Source organism: Nicotiana sylvestris, chromosome 2, assembly GCF_000393655.2.
Source record: "Nicotiana sylvestris chromosome 2, ASM39365v2, whole genome shotgun sequence".
NCBI classification, from domain to species: Eukaryota; Viridiplantae; Streptophyta; class Magnoliopsida; order Solanales; family Solanaceae; genus Nicotiana; species Nicotiana sylvestris.
Window position 1 is genome coordinate 93,972,240 of NC_091058.1, and position 13,634 is coordinate 93,985,873.

At 40.6% G+C, this 13,634-nt stretch overlaps 1 protein-coding gene across 1 annotated transcript; it reads left to right on the forward strand.

The window, feature by feature from the left end:
• Nucleotides 1-2,544: 2,544 nt before the first annotated feature.
• On the forward strand, nucleotides 2,545-4,356 carry LOC138885253 (uncharacterized). The gene is made up of 4 exons (XM_070166181.1): nucleotides 2,545-2,846; nucleotides 3,004-3,109; nucleotides 3,179-4,134; nucleotides 4,224-4,356. Exons 1-4 carry the CDS (start codon nucleotides 2,545-2,547, stop codon nucleotides 4,354-4,356), a joined length of 1,497 nt encoding a protein of 498 aa, XP_070022282.1.
• Nucleotides 4,357-13,634: the final 9,278 nt, after the last annotated feature.

The window sequence follows — 13,634 nt, forward strand, 5'->3', positions numbered from 1 at the left end:
TATTGTCGATCTTGTTCCTGTTTTGGGCTTCACGTTGAGCCAACTGCTTCATATGATTGCCGTAAGTGGTTCTGCACATGACGTTTGGGCCTGTTGCCAATTTAGGCCCTCCAAACAACCCAGCATTGGCCTCCTTTTCAGCACTAGGCCGCTAGTTATTGATTTTGGTTTAAGCATTTGATTAAAATAAAGTTAGAATTCCTTTAAGCCTTTTAGACTCTTTAATTAGTTCGAGGTGTGCCATATTAGCCAAACGTATAAATTATGGCCCTCAAAGACTAGATCAAAAACTCTTTTAATAGAAGTGAAATTGAGGTGTGACATGTTGAATAAAATCCCAAAACCCATGGCCCTCGCTTAATTATTTTTAACTCTTTAGAAATCGAGGTGCACCATCAGTTGAACTTTCCATGGCCCTCGCAAATTTTGTTATTAACTTTAAGGTGCGTAGTTGCTTTACGTGCGATATTTAAATTGATTTCCTTATTTACTAAGCTCGGGGGTGCATTTCATGTGACCCAATTCCAATTCTCAACAACGTTAAATAAAATGTGTCGTAGACCGCGGGTACATTTCATATGGCGCAGTTCAAGACGTGTTTTAGATAACGTTGAATCTTTCTAAAATTAATTAAAAGTGGTTAATAAGTTAAAAATAGACCATAGGCTAAAACATGTAATAAAATCAGATAATAGGCCAATTATAATAGTTTAAACGACCGTGCGAGAACCACAGAATCCGGGAATACCTAACACCTTCTCCTAGGTTAACAGAATTCCTTAATTAGAATTTCTGGTTCGCATACTTCAAAAGAAAATCGATTTTCCTCGATTTGGGATTTTAAAATAAACCGGTGACTTGGGACACCAAATAAATTATTCCAAGTGGCGACTCTGAATTAAATAAATAATCCCATTTCGAATAATGTCACTTAAATTGGAAAAACTCCCTTGTATCCCCTCTCGGGTGTGTAAAAAGGAGGTGTGACATACAACAAAGAGATCGGTCGTACGAATGTGTTGATGATTCAGATATAAAAAGGGGTTTTACAGAAAGATTCCGTGAATTTTGGCGGTTGATTGCGCAAGGTTATGTCAATAAGAGATAAAGAATCCTAGTGAATTCCAAAGTTGTGTAATAGTGGCTTCAAGCTAAGTGGGTGAGTCCCACCACCTATGAATGGGTTGTATGGTTAACTACTTGTGAGGTTTCTAGTTATTAGCATATTGATGGATTATTTCAACTACGGGAAAAGAACATAAGCGGTAATTTGAGTAAAGGAATTGTTAAAGGTGTGTTATGCTTAGCCTTATTGGCTCATGTTCAGATTTGGGAAAAGATTCAAGATTTATGCCTTGTATAGATGTGGGTTTCAAGGTGATGGGTTTTCAATGTCTTAGCCTTATGTTTCTTATGTTTTGATGATCTAACAAATTTGTCGTGAAGAACCAGATAGAGAACCTGGCCCACAGGATATACATTTCATGTGAACAGGTCGAAGTCTAAAAATCAGCAAATAGATGAACGACCACAGGGAGGAACACAACAGGGACCTGATGACCTGGTCCCTTGGGGTTATCCGACACAAGCACAAGTCAGTGACTGTATGCAATCAATATAAAGAGGAGCACAACAGGGACCTGCTCCCTTAAGGTTCTCTGACAGAAGTAAAAGTCAAGTACACAACTGGAACGTAGCAGAAGAAAGTGACCATCTAGCAACTGTCACAAAAAAGGAACACAACTAGGACCTGGTTCGTTGGTGTGTCCTGATAGAAGTACAAAGTCCACTATCTAGCTGGAACGCAACTGCCCAGAAGTGGCTGTGCAGATAGTGCAGCAGTCATTTCTCATTGGCAAGAAGCGTACACCAAGAGTTGACATTACTCACAATTATGCTATCTTTTGTGATAAAACAACCTGGTGCAAGACACACCATTCTTTGTGCATTCAGTGATATTCTCTTAATAAACAAAAGTATTTATCCAGCATTGAAGTCACTGGTGTGTCAAGAATAAGAAGCCAGCTCCACTAAGGATCAGTTTCTAAATGAGTTTATGTACATCTGTAGTTGAATTGTAATCTTGTTATTTGTTCGTCATTGTAATTCCTAGTTTGCTTTCTTAGAAGCGTTGTCTTAGGAACAAAACAAATTCGTAAACTTCTGAGTTTATGTTGTGACTAGGGATAGTCATAAGTTTAAATCCTTTGTAACTATGAGAGTTATAGAGTGGCTTGTGGTGGTTGCATCACAATTTAGTTTGAAGTCTTTGCAATAAGATTTTTGCAAAGTGGCTTGTAATAGGGAGATTGCAAGTTAGTTGAGTTAAAAGCCTACAAGAGTAGGTCGTGGTTTTTTGATCCCCTTGTGTGGGATTTTTTCACGTAGAAAATCTCTTGCTTTCTTTACATTTAGTCTTTACTACATTTTACGCATCATCTTATAGAGGACTAGGTACTCTATAGTTTGGTGGACTCATATAAACTAACAATTGGTATCAGAGCAGATTTCTCCTATCAAGCTAACACCTAGGAAGGATCCTCAATGGTTGCTCCACCAAACTTTGAAGAAGGACAATCAACCTATAGACCTCCCAGATTCAATGGTCAATACTATGGCTGGTGGAAGATTCGGATGCATGATTTTATGATGGTAGATGATTCAGAGCAGTGGGACATCATCTGTGATGGCCCACATGTTCCCATGAAGAAACTTGAAGAAACAAGACCATTGGTGCCCAAAGGGAGAAGAGAGTACAACGACATTGACAGAAAAGTTGTAGAAAAGAACTATCGTTCCAAGAAAATCTTGATGTGTGGCATAGGACCTGATGAGTACAATAGAGTGTCAGCTTGTGATACTGCCAAAAGAAATATGGGAAGCCTTACAAACCGCACACGAAGGAACTACTCAGGTCAACCAATCCAAGATCGACATGCTCACCACTGAATATGAGCTCTTCAGGATGAAGGATGATAAGTCCATACAAGATATGCACACCAGATTCACCTCCATCATAAATGAGCTTCACTCACTTGGAGATGTCATTCCCAGAAACAAACTTGTAAGGAAATTTCTCAGTGTTCTACCTGGGTCTTGGGAAAGTAAGGTAAATGCCATCACTGAAGCTAAAGATCTATAGACTCTGACCATGGATGAGTTGATTGGTAATCTGAAGACATACGAGTTGAAAAGAAAGAAAGACAGTGAAAGAAGAGAGCCTAAGAAGGAAAAGAACCTAGTGCTTAAGGCTGAAAGAAGTGATTCAAGTGATGAAGATAGTGACATGGCCTATCTTACTAAGAGATTTCAAAATATGGTTCGAAGAAATGGTGGTATACCAAAGTGGGGCAATTCAAGTAAAACAAGGAACAACGATCTCTGTCATAGATGTGGAAAGTCAGGGCATTTCATCAAAGACTGCCCACTCGCGAAACAGGAGCAGTACAAGCAAAATCCTAACAAAGCAGGAAAAAGGAACCTAGTTCCAGATAAAAGATTCAATCGAAAAAATGATGCAGACAATATCGTTAAGCAGTCTCTTGCTGCTTGGGGAGACTCCTCAAGTGAATCCGAAAGGGAATCAAATGCAAAAAATAGTTCCATGATGGCACTGAAAATTGAAGCAACAAAGTACGATTCACTGTTCGCGTTGATGGCTCAGTCAAATGATGATGATGAAGAAGAAGAAGATGAAGATGATGAGGTAAATTTCAGGGACATTCAGAGAAATCTGAAATCCTATTCTTCTAAGAAGCTAAAGTCTTTATCTAATGTCCTAATTGATGCCTATTATAGCCTTGTAAATGATAAGGAGATCCTGACCATAGAACTAGGAGAGGCCGAACAATCTAAAGATGATTTAGTGGTCTGTGTAGTGGACTTAAAAGAGACCATAGCTAATATTGAACAAGAGAAGGAAGCCTTGAATGAAAGAATAACTAGTGTGAAAAATGAGAGGGACGATCTGATAGTAGTAGTTATTGATCTAAAGGAAATAATAGAAGGCCTTAACAATGTTAAAACCACCTTAGAAGAAAAAGTTACATCTATTGAAGAGGAAAGGGATGATCTGTTAGTAATATGCACTGATCTAGAGAAACCATTGAGGGACTCAATAGAGAACATAAGAATGTAAGTCTTGGTAAAGGGAAGGAAGTAGCCAGTGAGACCCACATCATGCTTGAAAAGGAGTTAACTGTTGTAAAAACCAGTCTATGCAGTGAACTCGAGAGGAATCAGCAACTCCAAGTTGAGTTGGAGAAAGTAAGAAATGATCTTGAGAAATCTCTAAAGTGGATCTGGTCCTCAGATGTTGTCACTGCCATGTATCTCAACAATAGTGGGAACAAGTAGGGCATCGGGTTCCAAAGGGAGAAAACTCCCTACAACCCGCACAACAAGTATGTCACTGTACCTGATAACTGCTTATGTACCCACTGTGGGAACAATGGGCATTTTAAAGAAAATTGCCAAGCCAAGGTTCAGTCTTCTCAGAAAAACAAAGAGTTTACTAATGGAGTGACTACTAACAAAGGGCCAGGTACCACTCACAAAAAGCGGATGTTGCCTGCATGGACTAGGAAATCCCTCATTCATCCTTTTTATAATAACAAGGGACCCAAACTAGTTTGGGTTCCTAAATCTAACCCTTGATGTGCATGAGCAGGGAACAGTGAGAGGAAGCAGACTATGATGGACTATGGATAGTGGATGCTTAAAGCATGCAGCTGAAAAATCATGAATCTCTTCTCACTGAAAGCCCTGCAGGAAAGGAATGTATCCTTTAGAAGGAAGTAAAGGGTACATTCTCGGTGAATGAAAAGGTAGAAAGGTTCTTTCGGCACTCAAGTGGGAACAAGCTCTGTGTGAATGGCCTAAAAACTGCAGTCACCAATCTGATGACTTGCCAAGTGGTCTTAGTGGACAAAGGAAACAAGAACATCTACTTCGACTAATTATGAATCTCCACAAGATGGTGGTATGAGATAAGTGAAGTCGCAATCATGGCATGAAGGATTGGTATATGCAAACTTCTCACCTCCGAATAAATTAACTCAGCCGGACCTGGTCTGTGGTCTGCCAAACTCAAGTGTCACCTGGACATGAGTTCACAAAATGAAGGAGGAAGGGGAGAAGGGATCACGCACAATTTCTCAACACCAAGGACTCCACAGCAAAATGATGTAGCTGAAATAAAGAACAAAACTAAAAATGTTGCATGGACAGTGCTCATCGCCTATGGAATCGCCAAGAAATTCTAGGCAAAAGCAGTGAATACTATCCTCTACCTTGAGAACAAGTGCCAGACCAGGTCTCTCTTGAATCAAAATCCACCAGGAGCTGCCAAATGGAAGAAAATGCCTTGTTCTTGACAACAGGAAGGATCAACTTGGGAAGCTTAATGCAAAAAGACGAGCGAAGGAATCCTTCTAGGGTACAATCCACAAAACAAGGCCACAAAGTCTTCAACAAAGGGCACACTAAAAGGTAGAAGGTGCTCATGGGGTATTCAACAAGATATTTTCCCCTGCCAAGAAAGAGACCATGATGATCAATATGATGAACAAACCCTACCTCTAGGAAATATCTGAGGCTTCAAATAGGGAGGATGATAGTGTGAGTAAGATGAAGGAGATTGGTGAAAGACAACGCAACATCATCCTCCACGTCTCACAAAGAACCTGGTGTCACCTACTACCACTGAAGCTGAGGGAAGAGTAAAGATGAAGCTCATGGCACTGCACAAGCAGCAGAACACAAACTGTGGGGAAATCAAATTAACCTCTACATCTCTCTCTTCAATCAAACTTCTGTCTCAAATTGGAAAACCAAAGTCTCCCATCTGCGTAACTAGTCAATCACTTTTTTTTTACTCTAGAGCTAGATAAGCATGTTTTCCTATGGAAAATAAAAACACTTCTGGAACAGTTCACTTATCATGATTCATGCCTCATCTTCCGGGAGACAAGGAAGCAAAACGAAATGGCCTCGTCAACAACTGGAGAGAAATTGCAAAAGAAAGAGGATCAAGCACATTGAAGGGTGAGGTCATCTTCTGAGGGTCAATATGATGAAGGGATTGATTAGTGGAAAGCATTGCAGAACAGAAGACCAAACTCCAGATATCTGCATCAAAGCCTCAAGTAGAGAATATTCTGGATAAATCAAGGTGAAGATGGGGTCACAAAAGTCTAATGAAGAACCTGATCCTCCATCTGTTGGCTGTGTAAGACACCTTCAGGTAAAAGTAGCTAAAGTGTTTTCTGACCAAGCCTAACTCATATCAATACCATTGTAGGTAAACACGCATGATGATCATAGAAGCTAAAGGTACAGTTATGAACTCCGAAAGAGGAGCTGCTAAAATCTTGTTCAAAAGATTGCTCTGGAATCAGGTTCCAGTATCTCAGGTTAGTAGTAATGCGCTTAATTCAGCATGCCCTCTCTAAACAAAAAAAATTGTAACTCAACTGCCACACTATCCGACTTTTCAACGTCAGCGTGTCATGTCTTGTCTTTCAAATCACTTCATCCCCTCTGCACAGTAACACTTCCCCACAAACCTACCGCCGTTTTCAGAACTATTCAGAACCTGTTTCACTCTCCACTCATCATTAGCCCTTCTTCCAACAAAACATTCTTTCTGTCTCATGACAAGTCATGAACCTTCATCTCCTTTGTATAGCTAGGATCTTCTCCTTATCTCTCTCCCTCTCTTTCTCTCTACTCGTCTACCAAGTACTCATCTAATGGCGATCGAACAATCGACTCATTCTCCCACCATTGACACTGCTCCCACTTCGTTATTATCCTTGAAATCATCTCCAACGCATCATTATTTCACGCCTTCTACCACCTTACCCACTCCTGGCTCCTCCTCTACTCCTACAATTTCCATTTCTGATAAACCCTGTTTACCATTATGTTGAGAATCCTATGTCTAGTCAATCCTACGATCTCATCAAAGACCACACAGGAGGTTTTACTCCTCAAGTGTTAGAATCCCCTGAGGATGATCCTGACCACTATCTGAACTCCTCTATGTTGGACTCAGTGACTCTTAAGGAGTCACCAGAAAAGGAAACAACTCATAACATTATGGCTATAGCTGCTGAGAGTCTGATGAATAAAGGAACATATCTCTCATCTGAGTACCAGGGGAAAGAAATTCCATTCCTAGGAGATATAAGAACCACATCACTCCTCGAGTCCTTGGCTCATGAGATATTCTTAGAAAAGCCTTCTGATGAACCTGATTCTCTTCCATGCAAACTCACTTCTGCACCTCCTGTTCACTCCAAGCTCTTAGAGTCTTCCTCCAAATCACCCACTACTAGATCACTACAGCAAGAGAGTTTTGAATCCTCATTGCAGAAAAGTAAGAGGAGTGTCAAGATAAGGAAAAAGAGGAAAATGAATCCAAAAGTTTTCATCAAGAGTGTGTCAGTAAACCGGATAGACAAAGATGCTTCTAGGGAACCTGGTTCCTTAGTACAACAATCTATGACAGTTGAGGAAACTGTTGAGGAATAGAAAGGGTCATCCGTGAAATACATTAGCATGTTTAAACAGAGTCAAATTGAGCTAGTCGTGTTTGAGGACAATATTATGGGGATAACAAGCTGGAAAGGAAAGTCTGCCAAAGGGCCTAACAAACGAAAAAGGGAAACCGTTAAAGAACCTGGTTCAATAAGGTCCATGACCTGTGATAGTGGTCTTTGCCAGCAAAGATTAAGAACTCAGAAAGTATTGTGGGGTCGTACATTTGATCCAGCAATTTCGGAGATGGCAGGCATGAAACAAATTCTGGAGATTGTGGAATTTTAACAATGGGAACACTTGTTTGAAGGGAGAATGCCTATGGAGTATGAAGATGCAGTACAAACTCTCTATGCATCTCTTTTCACTATTGAGGGGGATCACATTTGTGCTCTCGTAAACGGAGTAGACATTGTACTCGACGCTTCAACACTGGGAAAGGTTCTCAGAATTCCGTGTGAAGGTATGTCCTTAGTTAAGGGTATGTGTGGAGTAAACTTTCGGGGAGCTATTATGAAAGAGCAAGCTATCCAACAAGAGAACAGGTGCATAAGAAGGTATTGCTTCCTGAGTACCAGCTTTTTTTTGAAATGGCCAATAAAGTACTCTTACCCCACTCTGAGAGGCGCTCTATTGCTACAAAATTGGATATGGTCCTAATGGAAGCGCTTGATGAGTTTGTCCCAATCAATTTGCTAGCAATCATGATTGATCATATGCAAAAGGTGACAAATTTTAAGGGTGGAAATCATGGGTTACCTTATGGCTTTCTCCTCACTTAGATATTCAGATTCTATAAGGTCCCTTGGGGAATCCTAGAGTGGGAACACGCAAGTAGACCTTCTCTAAGACCACTCTAGAAGAATGTGAATGTATAAAAAGAGTTGGTGGAAGCATCTCGACCATTTCTCAGCTGATCAATGCTCAAAATATAGCCTCTGAGGAAATAAGATGGCTGAGGGCTAGAAATGCCATACTGGAAACTCAACTCAGTCAAGTAGCTAAAGGACCTGATTCTGTAAGTGAGGAGGTTGCACGACTGACAAAGGAAAATAAGAGTCTTCGGGCTCAATTACTTGAAGAACAACTCTCTGCAAATGCTAGACTGGACCTGGTTCTCAAAACTATTGTTGTCTCTTCCTCCAAGCCTCCTTCTTTTAGTGTCTCCTAGGATCCTCTTTGTGTCAAGCTATTTTTTCTCCAACATCATATGGCTGCTGTTTTACTTTTGTTTGCTTGTTTTTGTAATGGCATGTTGAACTTAACCATTACTGCTCCTGACTTTCTCAGTCAAATGTAAACATTAATAAAACAGCTCCACTTTCGTTGCCTGTACAATATTGTGTTCCTCTAACTTCTCTTTTTTGTCATGTTGTGTGTACATATGTGGCATAAGCTAGCTGTGTTAGACTTCTTTATGCTTATTACATGCTTGTGCTCTTCTTAATACCTGTTCTTTTTAATGATGCCAAAAGGGGGAAAAAAGTGTGTAGGCGAGAGTGAGGGGTAATATTAGGTGAGAGTGAAAGGTAATATATGCATGCTAAGAAGTGAGGGGTAGGTGAGGATTAAGGGGGAAATATCAATGCGATCAAGGGAAAATCACAAAGAGGGGGATCCAAGATTAAGGGGGAACTTCGTGTAGTTATGGTATCTCATCTAGTTATTTCTGCTCTAAACAAATATTGACCATACTTAAGTTTGTCATCATCAAAAAGGGGGAAATTGATGGGTTTTCAATGTCTTAGCCTTATGTTTCTTATGTTTTGATGATCTAACATACTTGTCGTGAAGAACCAAATAGAGAACCTGGCCCACAGGATATACATTTCATGTGAACTGGTCGAAGTCTGAAAATCAGCAAATGGATGAATGACCACAGGAAGGAACACAACAGGGACCTAATGACCTAGTCTCTTAGGGTTTTCCGATACAAGCACAAGTCAGTGACTGTACGCAATCAATATAAATAGGAACACAACATGGACCTGCTCCCTTAGGGTTCTCTGACAGAAGTACAAGTTAAGTGCACAGCTGGAATGTAGTAGAAGAAAGTGACCATCTAGCAACTGTCACAAAAGAGGAACACAACTAGGACCTGGTCCGTTGGTGTGTCCTGACAGAAGTACAAATTCCACAATCCAGCTGGAACTCAACTGCCCAGAAGTAGCTATGCAGATAGTGCAGCAGCCACTTCTCATTGGGAAGAAGCATACACTAAGAGTTGACATCACTATCCATTGTGCTATCTTTTGTCATAAAACACCTGGTGCAAGACACATCATTCTTTGTGCATTCAGTGATATTCTCTCAAGAAACAAAAGTATTCATCCGGCATTAAAGTTACTGGTGTGTCAAGAACAAGAAGACAACTCCACTAAGGATCAGTTTCTAAATGAGTTTATGTACATCCGTAGTTGAGTTGGAATCTTGTTATTTGTTCGTCATTGTAATTCCTAGTTTGCTTTCTTAGAAGCGTTATCTTCAGAACAAACCAAATTCGTAAACTTCTGAGTTTATATTGTGACTAAGGATAGTCATAGGTTTAATCCTTTGTAACTAGGAGAGTTATAGAGTGGCTTGTGGTGGTTGCATCACAAGTTAGTTTGAAGTCTTTGCAATAGGGTTTTTGCAAAGTGGCTTGTAATAGGGAGGTTGCAAGTTAGTTGGAGTTAAAAGCCTACAAGAGTAGGTCGAGGTTTTTTGATCCCCTTGTGTGGGATTTTTTCACGTAGAAAATCTCTTGCCTTCTTTACATTCAGTCTTTACTACATTCTACGCATCATCTCATAGAGGACCAGGTACTCTATAGTTTTGTGGACTCATATAAACTAACACAAGGGAAGTGATTCTGTCGGGTGCTTTGTCGAGAGGGTATCCATGTGCTAAAAGATTCATGGAGTTGGTTATATTTGGAGCCAAGTCAGAGCGGGTGGCTCTCAACACTAGTCCTAGTGGATTCAAAGGGTAAAGTGTGGTGCCTAATAGGTACGGTTAAGAATCAAGCTATTGTAACAGCTTATGAGAAGAGGCCCAGAATGTTCTATGATATTTTTACTTGCAGTGCAACATTTGGGAGGAAAATGAGAAAAGACTTCGAATTCTTAGAGGGATTATCAGAATGGGCATACCAGTTAAGGATGCAAATGTGCGCACAAGGGAGGAATAAAACGGTTCGTGGGATTTGAGACAGCAGGGTCTCGTGATTCAAGCTCACTCAGGATGAGTGTGGATGGAGTGTGCTATATGTTGAATGGTGTTATTATTATTTCAAAGGCAATCAAGGGTAAATTGGACGAAGATAGATTGGTTAGCCATAGATGAATTGACATATTGGTGGTAGAGATAAGTTCCTTCAGCGTGATCAAGTTATGCTTGTGATTTGTGACGGCACCTAGGAGGCTTGTCGTCCACCGTATCTTATTCGGAAGTATTCTAGTATTATGGTCTGTTATGTGTAGGCGGATCCCAGAAGGGCTATGGTGGCTTAGACCACTACTTGAAGATTGCATATTCTACGGTTATGAGAATTCACCTGCGTGTTGCGATGGTTCTCCTGAAAAGAGTTAAGTGAAAAGTTTTTATATGATGAAGTGTTAATCTATTAGTGGTTCTGGAGTTATGATGAAAATCATGTTCTATCGTATATTGGCATGTTGGGTGCAGTGGGTGGTATGGAATTTGAAGTGAGGATCAAGGTTGCAGTTCGGTGTTGACAAGGATGTCACGAGCTCGGAAGAGCAGGAAAGGAGTTTCGATGTCTAAAGTAAGTTGGTATGTCTTCAGCGTCACTTGAGATTGGTGTTTTGTGGAAAAAGGCTTTCCATCCTGGGTAAGGATTCTTGATCGCTTTTTAGCATTAGTACGACCGGTGGTTTGGATGTACAGACCTATTATCTATTACAGAAGGTCGTGGGAGCGTGCCCCACAAGAAGGTTGTATAAGTGTGGCATATAGTCACTTGATTGATTGAAGAATTAAACCAAGTATGAAGATTGTTGTGATATCGTTAATTTGAGAATTTATTCCTGGAGGGCACTTAGTTTATTGGGTTGGGGACTGTGGAGGATTACTCCAGTTATGATGGTTGTTCTTGAGGTCTGTGGGTGGATTTAAATGTGAATATGGGCTCTATATCAGGCCAGATGTGTTATTTCAGTAATGCACTCCTTATGGAAGATTAGTCGGGGTGTTATTTCGCCGCTAACTATTTCATGTAATGATATATTGCGCCGTGTGAGTTTTGAGATGACTTGGTGAATTTTTTATGTGTTGAGATTCCGTGTAGAGATGGTGTTATATGAGCAGAATGGCTCTTGATATTCAGATCGTGTATCGCACCTCAGTTGGGCTTGAGTTTGTAGCTTATAGCGCTATATGTCTCTCCAGGGATGGTATTATGCACTTAACGTGCTTGTGACCGATATTCGGTATTTTGTTGTGATGAGCAATTCAGCCCAATGTATATCTCCTATGTGAATTCTATGTGTGGATCGGGTGACACGCCGCCATGGATATGTTGTTTGGATCAGGTAGCGCGCCGTAATAGTGTGATGTTTAGTACAAATTCCTATATTTGTTTTTATGTGTTTTATTTCCTATCTTTCTGAGGAAAACTCATATTAGCTATGTGCCCGCATCGTATACATGATTTGCGAGCGGGGTGTTTTTTTAATTATGTTGACCGCGTCGCATGTATGATTCGCGAGCGGGGTAATTGGATTTCCTTTTCGGAGTTCGTTTTCCTTTTGTATCGCGTTCGAGTTGGTAGCCCATTGGCGTATTGTGGCATCATATGAGACTTTTGGTCACGTCTGGGTGGCTTATTACCTGAGCAGTTCGTACTGGGTGAGACGAGATCAATGGATTTAGGATCAGTTTAATCGGATTATATAAAGTATATTAAGGAGCTAAGACGATTATTTGGTTCAGAATGAGTTGATGGTTCTTGTCAGGAGTATAGATCCAATGATTTATTGATTCAGAAGTTGGTTATGAATTTCTACACATCTCTTCCGTCGTGGCGGTAATGTAAGAGTTAGAGCAAGACCTATGTATGTTATGAGGTGCAATGGGAGCATCAGAGTCATGGAATTTTGGCTAAATTGATCAGAGAATGTTATTGTGGTCCAGTAAAATGGTGCAAGGTGTGAATTCAGCTAAGGTATGCAGTCATGTTTTGGTGCTGCGTATAGTTATTGATTCGGTGAGCGTATATTGGAACAGGCCTGGCAGAGAATTCTGGATGTTGGAATTGGGCTCTAAGGCTTATTTGCCTAAGTGAAAAAGGGTATCTTCAGATTGATTGAGCTAGGGTGCCCAGCTGAGTTGTAGTAGCACATGTAGGTGCTCGAGGTGTTAAATAGTGATTTCGGGCAACCCCAGCGTAGTTCTTAGCACGTTCGAGGACGAACATATGTTTAAGTGGGAGAGAATGTAACGACCTGATCGGTCATTTTGAGCTCTAGCGTGTCGTTCAGTAGTTTGAGGCCATGAGCAGCTTCACTTCAGGTATTATGACTTGTGTGCATGATCGGAATTGAATTTCGGGAAGTTCAGAGTTGATTTGGAAAGAGAATTCTCATTTCGGAAGCTTTAAATTGAAAGAATTGACTAAGGTTGGATTTTTGAGTAAACGACCTCGGAATCGGGATTCGAAGGTTCCAGCAAGTTCGTATGATGATTTTGGACCTGGGCATATGTCCGGACTAGGTTTTGGAAGACTCGGGAACTTTTCGGCGTCTATTGTGGAAGTTAGCATTTTGGAAGAATCTCATAAGTTCGGATTAAAGTGCATTTCAGGGTTATCAATGTCCGTTTGAGATTCCGAGTTTGGGAATAGCTCTGTATGGTGATTCTGGTATTGGGAGCGCGATCGGAAGTGAATTCGGAGGTCCGTAGGTCATTTTGGAGTCATTTGGCTAAAGATAGAAATTTGAAGGTTTTTAAGAAGTTTGTCCGGAAGTGGACTTTTTGATATCGGGGTCGGAATCCAATTCTAGAAGTTGGAGTAGGTCCGTAATGTCAAATATGACTTGTGTGCAAAATTTGAGGTCAATCGAACGTGATTTGATAGGTTTCGTCATCCAGTG

Coding starts and splice junctions, on each gene's coding strand:
- LOC138885253 (XM_070166181.1), top strand. CDS start 2,545: ATGGTTGCTCCACCAAACTTTGAAGAAGGACAATCAACCTATAGACCT. Junction 2,847..3,003: donor CCTGATGAGTACAATAGAGT/GTCAGCTTGTGA, acceptor TATGCACACCAG/ATTCACCTCCATCATAAATG. Junction 4,135..4,223: donor TCAATAGAGAACATAAGAAT/GTAAGTCTTGGT, acceptor CAGTCTATGCAG/TGAACTCGAGAGGAATCAGC.